Here is a 13,066-nt window from a genome sequence, read left to right as displayed (position 1 = left end):
TGGAATGCTTTTTTTTTATTTCCCTTAGCCTAGTTTAAGGTATTCATTCTTCCGACTTCAGGGCAGAGGTCATTTCCTCAGGGAAGACTTTTCTAAACGTCAAATAAGATGCTGTCTTGGCACTTTCTACTTACTTCTCCCACAAAGTTTAAAATGACACATTTGTATGCTTTTGAAATTTAAATTCATCATACATACTTCACAAAGACCAAATAAGATTTGTCAGTACTATAACCCAGATGCCGAGCCAGGCAATTAGATACTTATTAAGGAATGAAGGAACTAGTGGGTGAACTAATGATTAAAAGAATGAATGTCTAGTTTGGGGGAAGGAAGAGTTAGCCCAAAGACACTGATTCAGGACCATCAACACAAAAATGACAACTCAAGCCAATGGAACATGAAATCATCCAACAAAAAACAAAACAAAAAAAGGACCAAAGCAGTATTATTAACTATTAACTGATATGTATTTCTTAATGTGATCCATGACTCATCTTGCATTGAGATTGACTAAAGATTTGATCAAGGAATATATATTTTCACCAAGTGCTTCCAAGTGATCCTTATGTATTCTAAAATCTGAGAAACCTTAACTTTAAAATTCAGCACAGAGATACTCTTGACACAGATCCAAAAGTTTGCATTGCAGACTAGGTGTTCTCAAGTCCAGAAGAAAGAAGCATAAAGGTATATAGTAGCTAAGAGTATGCTGTGTGTACAGGGCATCAGAATAGGATTCAGAAGTCCTGGAGTTGATCCTTGGTCCCATCACTTGCCAGTTTTACAACCTACATAACAACTGGTAATGAACTTGAGGGAACAGATACTTGAAGAGGTTGGCTATCTCACTGATGTTTTATGAGAATTAAATCTGTGAGAGTTAATTCTTAAAAAAAAAAGGCACAAAAGTTGTTTTATGTGTTTAGAAACTGCAAAGAGAATGTTGATCAACTTGGGAATTATCCTATTGATCTTCCTCAGATAGTAAAATACAACTCTGTTAACACTGAGTGAATTCACATCTTCTCTGTGTGTGCATGCCCGTAAGAGTGTGTATGTCTTTAACTGTAATCACTAAAGAACAGAAATAGAAAATGAAAGCCATGGACTTTCCACAAGACATCATTAAGCATCAGAAAAGGCATTAAGGAAAGGGGAAGCTTAACCTACATCTCTGGGAAGTGAGCTCATATTCAATCTGTCATTTCTTGTTGCCACTATTACTTGCAACCAACAAGTTTGTCACGAGTTTCACAGAAATGATACTTGGATAATCATGTTTCCTGTAATAATGTCATGTAAAATGGATGAACGGTCTGATAGCTTGAGTGCTGGCTTATGATTTGGGAAAACAGCTGGTAACTGCAGATCTGCTGATAAATCCATGCTGTCAGGTAAATCAACATTTTGCCAGCTCACATCTCCATCTTATAAAGTTGAATAGCAATACTTAATTTCTGAAATCTTAAAGTCAGCAGCAGTGAGTAAGCACATAGAATCTGGAAAAGAAATGCTAACTCTAAATCCTGGTTCTTGTACTTCTTAGCTTCTTTTTTTCTCCTCTCCTTAGGTAAATTTATCTCTGTTTCTTATCTATAAAATGGAGATAATAGCAGTATCCATCTCATAGGATTATCGTGAGGATTATATGACTTAATATAGTGTAAAATATGTAGAAAAGTGTCTGGCACATAACAAAGCACTCAGTAAATGTTATCTATTATCAAGCTACCTATCTTACAGGGTTCTTAAGAAAATTAATGTGTGTGTTTGTGTGTGCCAACACTACAATAAAAAATACCCACATAAACATCAAGTTTAATACTTGGAGATTAGTTCTATCCTTTTTAAAGTAGTAATGATGGTTAAATTGGAGAAGAAGTAAGGGATTAGTTGGGGTAGTGAAGATGGCTGGAGGGAGTAGAGACAGATATTTATTTTAAGTAACACTGCTCAAAGTATCCTTGGGATTGACTATAGAGTCATATCATAGTTGTTAGAATCTGCTGAATGTTATTCATTTTTATCCTCTAAGGGTTTCTTTTATTTTGGAAGTAGCTGAGACCCAGTGTGAACCAAGTTTGATGAATGAGATAGTTAACAAGATTCCATAAAACAATTTCCTTTTAAAAAGAATAGGAAAATGCATACCATAGGTTGGAATAAACCATGGTGAAGAAATCTATTAATGCATTTAGTTCCTTCTGGTCTTGTAGTCTATGGAGGCAACCTAAACTATTAATAATACCTTATCATGGAGACCCATTTTATTTGGGGTCAGGGTAACCCAGCAACCTGAAACTCAGCATCAGGTCACTGCCTGCAAGTTGAGCTCAGTCCTTGGATGCCAGGGGAACAATCAAGCTATTTTTTTAACCTGTATTAGAGACTCATTACTGACTAGAGACCCAGGTTCAGATATTTGGGTCACTCTCTAGATGACCAATCTAGTATATCAATCCCTCTGGGATTTGCTTTCCTCTGAATAGTTCCTATTCTGAGATGTTCAGATCCTTTGCTAATCCCTAAACAAGTAACCAAGGCCCAATCAAAAAACTGCCTTCCTGGGGAAAATTCTTACACACCTCAGGTCCCCAGTTCTCTCTGTTCTTGGCTGCTCTCTACCTCCCCAACTGATGCCCAGAGTTAGACTCTAGGTTCCCTAGTAGTCACTTGTAGTCTGAGGTATGTTTTCCAAGTAGGAGATTTTCCTCTAATGCATTGGGCTTTCGTTCTTCACTTCCTCCTGAGATTTATCCCAGAGCCTGAGTTACCCCAGTGGGTATATCTAGTCAGATCCCAGCACCTCAAACTCTAACCTAATCAATAACAATCGACTAGGCCATACTTTTCTGTGTCTTACACCAGACTCCAGTTTCTTTATTTTATCCCACACTCCACAGAAAAGTCTCACATGATTCACAATTTCTATAGAAGCTCTCTATTTGAACTTGCAAAAAGTATATGAACAATGACATTAGTGAAAAAAAAAAAAAAAAAAAGACCTATCCATCTGAGATTTTGGCATAATACCCTTCCTTGAATCCCTGGAGTTTGAAATCTATACTGCAGGCTTTAAAGCAATATTATTAGTATAATCTGGAAATCATCTTTCATCATCAGTTAATATTTCCTTGTAAAATGTGTTATATTTTTAGTTTCCCTACAAAGACAAATGTTATAGGAATACAGTTTGGAGCCATTAATAATTATAAATAAACAAAATCTTTGAACCCTAGAAATTCATTGTTCCTGTTAAAAGCTGACCTTTGTGTGTCCTTGTGAATTTCTTCTCTACCTCCTGTAAAATGCATTCATTCCTCAAAAACTCTGATTACTGGTACTCCTTAATTTCTAATAAAGTCTTTTAATATGAGAAGTGTCACCCTTCCAGATTTTCTAAACTTTTAAAAATATGACACTATCTCATCCCAAATTATTATCATTCGCTTTGTGTTAACAGAGATCAATATTTACTACAGCAGCCAACACAAAACTGGCTGATCTTAAAAGCACAACTTATTCGTACACTTAAAAATATACGCTATGTCCCTTCATGAAAAGACTCACCCACACCTGCAATGAGATGTCATGGAAAGAGCATCAGATGCTGAATTCTGTTACACGTACATCAATTTCTATCAATACTTGTACTAGCTGTGTAGCCTCAGACCTGCCTTTGCCTCTTCAAGACTCAGTCACCTCATTTGCAAAGTGGGGCTAATACCATACAACAAAGATTAAATATGTACTTAAAGATTCTAGAGGTGAATAGAATTGGAAGGTGTTATGCATGTGTTAGTTTTCTTCCTACCTCTTAGTTTCATACCACATCAGAATAATAGCTTTGGGTCCACTTGGAACTATCTTCTTGTACACACCAGCATTACCTGTCTCCCCACTCAAGTGATTTATAAACACATATGTTCTTTTGAGCACCAATCCTGTCTCCTAGAAAAATTACTCCCTTGGGCATTTCGGGCTTTCTGTCTAGCAAGAAGCAGAGATGCTAGCTGTTTCCACTGCCTGTAAGGATCCTGGGCCCCTTCACTCCTCACATAGATCATAGCCTGTTTCAAAAACCAAGACAATCACTTGATATTTTAGGTAATTATTGAGTATTTGGAAGCAAACAATACTAAACCAAAACTGTATTGCTATGCACTGATTTTAAATAGAACATTTTACAAATGAGCTGTCTTTTGTTATTACTAGTACTGTTATACTTGCCTTGAAGAAGAATGTTTACATTTGAAGGACTATATATATTGCTTCTCTATATTTTAATGTGTAGAAATTACCAAAACCTCCTCATAAGTGTAATAACCTGCTGCTCTGGAGAATTATAAATCATTCTTTATTTTAAGAAAATTATTCACACATTTTCTTAGACTGATTCTATCTCTTCCAATTAGAAAAGAGGAGATGAAACAATCCTACATGGGCAGGTATAATATTTGCTACACAGTACTCAGCAGCACTCTTCAATTGTGCTATGATGCTCACTTGCATCAGAGAACACACTAAAAAGGCAGACTTCATAGCTCCTGAGCTGGACTCTCCACAGCGGAGGCCCAGAGATGTTCAAAAGTTTAAGAAGCACTTCTTGATAGATAAACTTGGACCAACAAACCTCCAAAACTTAGTTGAAATATTTATTCTTTAACCTTAAACCTGGAATTTAAGTAAATTCAGGTAAGTTTTTAAAGATGTATAAGTTAACATCATCATAGAAATAAAGATGTGATTAACTGAGCCAAAGGTGAGAAAAGTCAAGTTTCTACTCTCCATCACATTCTCCCCTTTGTTCTATATTAAAATATATCTGATTTAAAAAGTCTTTTTAATAGAAAGAAAGAAATTTAAAGTTTATCTGAATTCTAAGAATTCTCCACAGAACTAGAGAGGAGTCTAGCATTTATTTGTGGACTAGATAAATATGCCAGTTACTGGGGCAGGCTCTGGCATTACAGTAGAAATGGAAAGGGAAATTCACTCATGGACTTTACAATCCTGTCTAGCAGCAGCCTGTTCCAGAACCTACAGGCAGCCTGGAAATGACATTTCAAAACAAAACATTTTTTACTATTTTTCTTGAAAAACTTACTTCAAACTGACTTTAGAATCTAATTCCTTGTAAAGTGTACTCAGACTTTAGAACATCATCCTTCAAACATCTGTTGTACAGTATTTTTTGGGCTCTACAAGCCTTGGTTTATAAGATGAACCATGCATTTGGACTAGAAAAACTGAGAATGAACTATTTCACGATAAAACCTCAGTGCTTTTCATAGTATTTCTATTTTCTTGTGAAAATCCTTTAGTTGGAATCAGCCCTGCCTGTGGCCAAGATTACCTCCATCTTTCATCACGTCTCTCCACCTTAAAACATGAACAAAACAGTCTTTGAGGGGAGTAAGCATATGGCTGCTCTCAAAAAACAAATTAACCATCTATTTAATTCTATATTCACCATCTTACTACCTGTATGACACTGAACAAGTTATGTAAGCTTTCCGCATCTCAGTTTCCTCACCTGTAAAATGAGATAATAATGGAATCAAATTTACAGTGATGCTTTAAGAGACAAAGGAATAAAAAGATAGATAAACTGCTGGGAAAATGCCTGGTATATAATAGTGCTCAATTATAAGGTTGCATCTCTAATCATTCTGAACCCCTAGGAAATAAAGGCACAGTTTAGCAATTAAAGGCCACAGTTTGGATTTGGATTTTACTTGAAAGCTCATGTTTTTTATTCAGTATCCTGCTTCCTTTGATGTAGCCATTCATCCAACACATTCAGTGCCATCTTTGTATAAAGCACTGGTCTAAGCACAGTGCAAATGAAAGAATGAAAAGACAAGACTTCTGACCCTCAGATTACAGCTTAGAAGAGAACATAAGGAATACAGATAAATTGTTATTATAAAGGTGGAGAGCTCCAACACCAGAGCTCCAAGAAATAGGTATAGGGAAATTCAGAGGAGATATTAATTAATTCCAGTTGATGGGTGGTGAAAGGCTAAGGGGAGGGGATCAGATATTCACCATCATGGTGTGTTTCAGACCAGTTACACACATAGGGTCCAGCAGCAAGGGAAGAATATGGCCTCGTGGAGGTTCTGGCTACACATAGACTAAAATCTCTCTCCTGATTGGCCTGCTGTTCAAAGTTAAGATTCTCGTATAAACTGGCATCAAACATCCATGTACACTGGGGTCTTTAAAAAGTCCCTCTTTACCAGGACCCTGAAGACAAAAGTTGAAATAATCGATTCAAATTCATAAGCCAACAATTCCATCAAGGAGAACCACCTCCCACATTGTTTACAGCAAGAGACCTAAGGTCCAGTCTTGCCAGGTCAGTAATGGAGAGAAGGCAGCACTGCTATCTAATGGTGACTGCATCATCATGAAGAGAAAAATACGCTGGCATCTGCCCGAAGCCCAGTAAGCAGATGGCCATGGGCACAGAAGCCATCATGACGATTGGCACCTCTTTGGGATGCTCTGAACCGGGAAGGGGCCTGAAAAATGCCCTCCCTTGGCTGCCCTTCCTCCTGAGGCATATTGGTGTCACAGGAGGGGGACAACTGCCTGACTGCTGCCAAAGAGAGAAGAGATGGCCTTTAAAATCTAGGCTACTGCAACCTCCTGGGTAGTCAATCTGGTGCCTTTCAAGCCATCAGAGAGCATCTTAAAGATGTATGTATGCTTTCCTGTAGGACAAATGATATCCAACAGATTCCATTCAAAGTTGGCTCATAGGACAACAAGCCAAGGTCCAAGATGGTAGAGTGGTTTGAGTCCTCTGGAGTCAGTGTGTCAGGTATGACACACCTGGTGTGTTAGGTACGTGGTACACAATTGTTTTTCCTATGTTAGGATTCCAAAGTGGGTGCTGTGTGAATAACCAAATGAATTCATATTTTCTGAGGATAAGTACCACTGAAAGACTAGGATTTTAGCTATGTAAATAGTCATTATAAGTAACAAACTACCTTGCAAAAGTTTGCTAATTGGGGACCTTTTTATGAGTTGATGAAGATCCACTTTCTTTTTTGAAACATATAGTTTTATTGCATTTATAATATTGCCTAACATTTTGGATACCTTAACCAATTGGCATGAAAACACTCATGTGTTGCACCACAACAAACACACACACCTACACACTTTGCTTATTCTTAATATGCTTTTGAGTAGATCTCTCTGAATCCAGAGTAAGTAAAATATAATGTCAAAATCCTGACCTGTATTTCAGGCTTTGAATTATGAACTGAGTTTCAGTAATAAGAATATATAATATTAAAAGTCACTCCAAAATAAGATATTCCAGTATGCATTACATTTACATACAATTTTGACTACTGCCGTTTCAAATCAATTTTTAAAATATTTGAGAATGCTTCCCTTTAAAAATAACAACCAAAAAACACAGCCAATGTACCCAAGATGCCCTTGACTTATGTTTTTTAAAAAAATTACATAAGATATGCTGTTTTATATGAACAGAATTTTAGAGCAGAGAACCCTAATAGTTATGTTAATTGTTTTGGGGTCTAAAATAGTTTAATCATGAAGGTATCTGTTTAGTCAATGATCCACCCATGTCAGCCAGAACATGACCAGTTTGAAGCTATATCTGATCACAGAAAATGAAGCCATAATCAGCTACCAGATAAATAAATTATTATATTATTTTATAATAACAATGTTTGATCATATAAATATATAAATTTGTGAAGTATTATGTAGAGTATTTTAAAGATGACATTTCCATATTCAAAGAAACCATTAACAGTATATGATCAATTAAAACTGAGATTGTATCAAACTATCCTAAAGATATAAAGAGATAAGCATGCAAATAAAGTAAATGTTAAGGGATTGAGATAAAGTTTGGTTGAGAAATTAAGTCAACAAAACTTTTACTTATATGCAGCTACTTTTCAAAACTATATGATCCAAAATTGTTCCCCTAGGAGGTCAAGGAAAATTATTAGGTAAGGTATTGTTTTCATTTCCGTAATGGTCAAGAGATTCTACTCCACTCTTTAGGAGGAAGATACTTGTCTCTATCTCCTTACTGACTCCTTCAAAAGAGTGACTTGTGACCATTCCGGCACAGCCTGGGACATTAATGTCCTCCCTTAGCTGCATCAGTGGGTAGTGAGTGAAGTTGTGATCCTCCATGGTTCAGGATGGGGTTGGCTGTGTACACCTAGTTCTTCCTGCTGGCATGCTCCCAAATACAGAAGTGATGGGGAAAGGAGTGGTAAATCTAGGAATCTATCTTTCTTCATTCTTTAAGATTAAGTTTATCTTTCTCCCAATCCCTATACAAAACCAAAATGTAGACCCCAGGCTGCTCTTTGATTTCACCCACCCTTCCTTTGATACCTGATGCCATTAAGTTGGAAATTTGAAGGGTGTTTTTTGACTAATCCTAGCACAGAAATCTCGATCCACAGAGTATAGTGCTTATTTTAGTATGACCTATTTGAAAGCACGTTGATTTTAAATTGTCAAGCCCAGCTTGTTGGGGGAGCCAAGTAAAATAAGATTCTTCTCCGAATAAACATGCAAATTCCTTGAAACTAAATTCCTTCTCCCAAGAGTAAACACAGAACATGTTCTAAAGAACACAACCAATGAGCTCATAATATAGCAGTTAAACATGAATACCTCCAGCCAGGATCTTCTCTTCCAGTTCTGCCATTTGCTTCTTATAGGCTTTCAAAGCTGCTTCTTTGAAAGAGGGACGAATCCTCTTTGGCTTTGTGACTTCCACTGGTTGTTCAGGGATGTTTTGGTTTTCGTCTTCTTTCACTTCCATTTCAGCCGGTGCTTCATTTAAGGGTTCCAATCCCCCTTCACTAACCACATCATCTGCCTGCCCATCATAACCCTCATCTTGTGGGGTTTCATAAGGGGTTTCATATGAAGGGTGATCATACTCCGGCATTTGTTCATCTGTTTCAGTAACACTAGTCCTGTTTTCTAGCTTAGCAAGAACTTGTTCCATTACTTCAACATAATCTGTTTCATTATCAGCCACTGGTTCACTATAGTCCTCTTCATCCTCTGCTTTGTAATAATAAGGTTCTGTGTAGACATCAGAGTCAAGGGTTGTACTCGATTCATTTGCAGTTGATTGGGATAATGTCCGAAATCTCCCCATTAAGGAAGAGCCGCTGTCCTCATACCCACTGAGACTCTGTGTGCTTTTGTTCCATACCACTTCCAAGGCTGACTTAGCTCTCTGTAGCGTAGATCCAAATTTTGGGAAGCTGAAAGCCTTATCGGAAAGGTCAATGCTTAATCGACTATGCCAAGATTTGGGTGGGGCATCCTCTGAATCATCACTTTGCAATTCACTTTGACTTCGATACATCATGGACAACTGGTTTTGGTTTTGGTACAGCTCATTAGAATTAGGTTCCTGATAAGAATTATACTGGCCAACCCACTGTCCTTGTGGTTCATTATCCAGCCCAGGGCATGGAGATGAGTTGTCATCTTGGGTTAAATCATAGCTCTCAGAGTCATCCTGAAGGTCACTGTGGCCCTTTCCCAAGTCTTCTAGGTCTTTATGGTAAACATCAAGTGGTTGATCAGATAGACTGTTTGTGTCATAGTCAAAAGCTTCCTGGGTAGATGAATCTAAACCTAAATCGGCTCCTTGCTCTTCTTGATTCCATTCTTTCCATGGAGAAAGATCCTCATGTAAAGAGAGCTGAGAATCAGTGTAGTGGCTCTGGTCTCCAGAAGCACACACCATGCCATTACTCACTCCACTGTCCACAGTTTCTGTGTATTCAATTTCACTCTGCCCTTGGACACCCTGAGAAGCCGCATTCAAACCCTGATCCTGAGGGCTGTCATACATGGTAGGGGTGCCCTCCTGTTTCCTCTGCCAAAGTTCCCGGTCTGAAGAAGACAGGAGGGAGCTTCCATTAGTTCTAGTGAAAAACTGATTTTCTGAAAAATCCTCTGAATAAGATTGACACAATTTGGAAAAATCAGATTCAGAACGGCTAAGTTTAGCAGTGAAAAAATCACTCTGTGAGTGCCAGAGAGGTGTCACATCTGCATAATGGGTTGTGCTTTGTTTGGCCAAGTTATCCGATTCTGGCAAATGTGAAGAAATTTTATCATATTCTGATTTATTTGCAATTTTGCTGCTACTAGCAGTTTTATTCTTGGCTCTAGCATTGTGTGATTTTGAACTTGACTTGGAAGCACTTCCTTTTGTTGGAAACTCTGACTTGGAAAGCACAGCATAACTGTTTCTATTGAGATCAGATGCCAGCTCTCCATCACTGTCATCAGGAGAGTGCCAACTGTTCTTCTTAAGTCTGGGCTCTGGAGTAGACAGCTTTATGTCCATGCTCTCATATGTCTGGGAGGATGGTATCCCTCTTTCTTTTCTTTCTTTGATGTCATGAGTAAGAATATCTGTTGAGATTCCGATGCCTGTTCCTTTGAGTTTATAGGATTTTTTTAAGACTAAATCCCTTTGCTGAGGGGTTTCAAAGTACACAAGGATGGGTCGAGGCTTTGCATTCGGGCAATCCCTTTGGTGTCCTATCCTCTGAGCAAATTCAATTTTAATAGCATTTGGTGCATCGGAAAAACCCATTTTATCTATTAGAACTTGGTACACCACACTTTCAATATATTCAAATCTTTCTTCGGGCACATTTAAAAATCTCAGGCTTGCTTTGCTTCCCACGTGACCTAAGTGTTTAATATAATCATGGATGTCTCTAGTTTCCCTCCGAGACTGGACAAACCCTGTCCGCAGCTGCTCAATTTCGTTTTGCACAACCTCCACGCTGCTGGAGATCTCATCAATGGAATGCTTGAGAGCATTGACATGCCCTCGGAGTTCAGAAAGTTCTGTTTCTATCTGACTTATTCCCTGAAGTTCCTTAAAGATCATTTCCATGACATCCTGCGTTTGGCTAATGCAGACAGAGGAACTGAATCCAGGCTCCAGGGCGTTGGTCTTTGGGTTTCGGGCAGTTCTGTCCAAAGATTTGCTTCTGATTCCCCAGGTTTTCTTCACTGTGCTCAACTCTGAATCCGAGGAGACACACTCTTGACTCTTTTTCCATTTCCTCAGCTTGCGTAAAGCTCCTAGCTTTAAGCTATGCAGAGTGCGTTCCCCGTCGGAACTCCCCTCTGAGGGCGCCAGGCTGCTGGAGCTCTTCCTGTTGCGTCTAACTGGCATCATGTGTGTTGACTGTGCCTGGTTTTCTGTACTGCTCCTTAGTTCACTGAGTGATTCTGAGTAGGAACTCTCAATGGAAGATAACTCCTGAAGGAGCTCCTCATGATCACCGTTGGTTACATGAATCTTCTTCTGGAGGCCATTGGCAATAGCTACTCGGTAACTGAATGTGGGGGAGAGAGAAAATTCTTTGTTAGCCTCCTCTTCTTCAGTGGATAAGTTGCGAGTGGATGAACACTTTGCAAGCTTCTTTACTGTGCTTTTCAAGGTGTTAGAAAATTTGGGGGTTTTGGTCTGGCCAGCAACAGGAAGGTCTTGATCTTTTTTTGGCTGACTATTCTCTTTTTTTTTGGTTGTATTTCCCAATTTCTTTGTAAACATTCCTTTGCAAAGCTTATGGATGTAAGGTAAAATCAGGCTCTTGAAAAGATTAGCCACCATGGAGAGCAATTAGAGCAACCTTTTCTGTCCCACGAAAGTAAATAATGTATCAGGATGGAACTCTGTAAATCCAAGGCCAGCATCACTGTTCAGATGTTCTGCGAATCAGTGAAAATAGCAGGAAGGGCCGCTGTGGCTGCCACAGTGTCACTGTCCTGGGAAAACCAGAAGCCAGGCTCCATTTATGAAAGACATTCATTCTCTCTTGGAGGAGGGGTTTCATGAGTCTCTCTCATTTCCACGTAACTTGAGGCAGTACCTAAAAAAAGGAATTGCAAAGTGAATATCAGAATTCGATCCTAGATTTAGCCCATGGCTAACAGTTCTTGAACTCTTCAAGATACACAGTGTGTGAAAAATTGCAGAGGGGACACAGAAATTTCAACACACAGTTTTAAAACAACTAGGTAAGGAAAGCAGAACGGATAACTGTATTTAAATTATCATTTCCTTTTCCTAAATCACTTATGGGTAGACACAGTTAAAATACTAGTAAAGGTAATAGTAATTATTTAGAAAAGTTTGTATAAGATGACAGGCAAATTTTAATAACTATTATATATTCACTATATGAGCTTATCATTTCCACTTTATATCTTTTCCTAAAATTACATTTACTTATACAAATATTACATTTCAATTTAAATATATTTGCCCCACCTCAAACATTTAAAATTCACTGAATTAATATTATTCATGTACTTAAGATTTTTTCTTATTCAAATAGTCTTACTTTTCTAGGTATTCAATGATTGATAATTTCTTAAATAATGATTAAAGAAATCCAAGTAAGAAAATATTTCATAGGATGATGTAAATACCAAGAGAAAATGCATCCTGTATAGACATCAAATTTGTCAATGGAGTATCATGAATTGAAAAAATAGACAATTATATAATATTTAGGCATATAATAACAACAAAAACACAATAGGAAAACCTTATATTTGAAAATAAGGATAATACATCTAAGTTCTTAGAGAATATGGCTTGGAAAAGCAAAGCCACCCTAACCAACCAGTGCAGACTTGTGGCAGGTGGCAGGAAACCCATCCCTAGGGTTAAGATCATAACTGAAGATACAGTGCCAAATCACAAAAAGAGATTGTACCACAAATAAAACATGTCTAAAGATACTAAAAACCTGGTTGGATATATAATTCATCCTATGATTTGGTGTTTTATAATGTAAATGACCACATAACTAAGTCATATTTGTGATAGTTAGCTTCTTGAATTATCTGAAGACAACAATGACAGTCTCCATTAAGTTTTCTGGTTTACCAGCACTGTGCCTTGTATGTAATAGGTATTCACATATAATTTTGTTGACTTGAACTATTTCATCACTGAAATATATCACAGAATAATAGTAATGAC

The 13,066-nt window shown here is 37.7% G+C and overlaps 1 protein-coding gene across 3 annotated transcripts in view; it reads right to left on the bottom strand.

The window, feature by feature from the left end:
- UNC13C (unc-13 homolog C) overlaps positions 1 to 13,066 on the bottom strand; it is an 855,380-nt gene that overhangs the window by 656,808 nt on the left and 185,506 nt on the right. For all 3 annotated transcript variants that reach the window (XM_044925029.2, XM_044925027.2, XM_044925028.2), the window contains one exon: positions 8,695 to 11,945. In XM_044925029.2, the coding sequence (XP_044780964.2) occupies positions 8,695 to 11,686 (2,992 nt within the window). In that variant the 5' untranslated portion in view covers positions 11,687 to 11,945. The remainder of the gene's footprint in view (positions 1 to 8,694; positions 11,946 to 13,066) is intronic.

The sequence above is a fragment of the Bubalus bubalis genome, chromosome 11 (assembly GCF_019923935.1).
Source record: "Bubalus bubalis isolate 160015118507 breed Murrah chromosome 11, NDDB_SH_1, whole genome shotgun sequence".
Taxonomy (NCBI): domain Eukaryota; kingdom Metazoa; phylum Chordata; class Mammalia; order Artiodactyla; family Bovidae; genus Bubalus; species Bubalus bubalis.
Note: the sequence above shows the minus strand (reverse complement) of the source record. Positions and strands in the feature narration are given on the sequence as shown.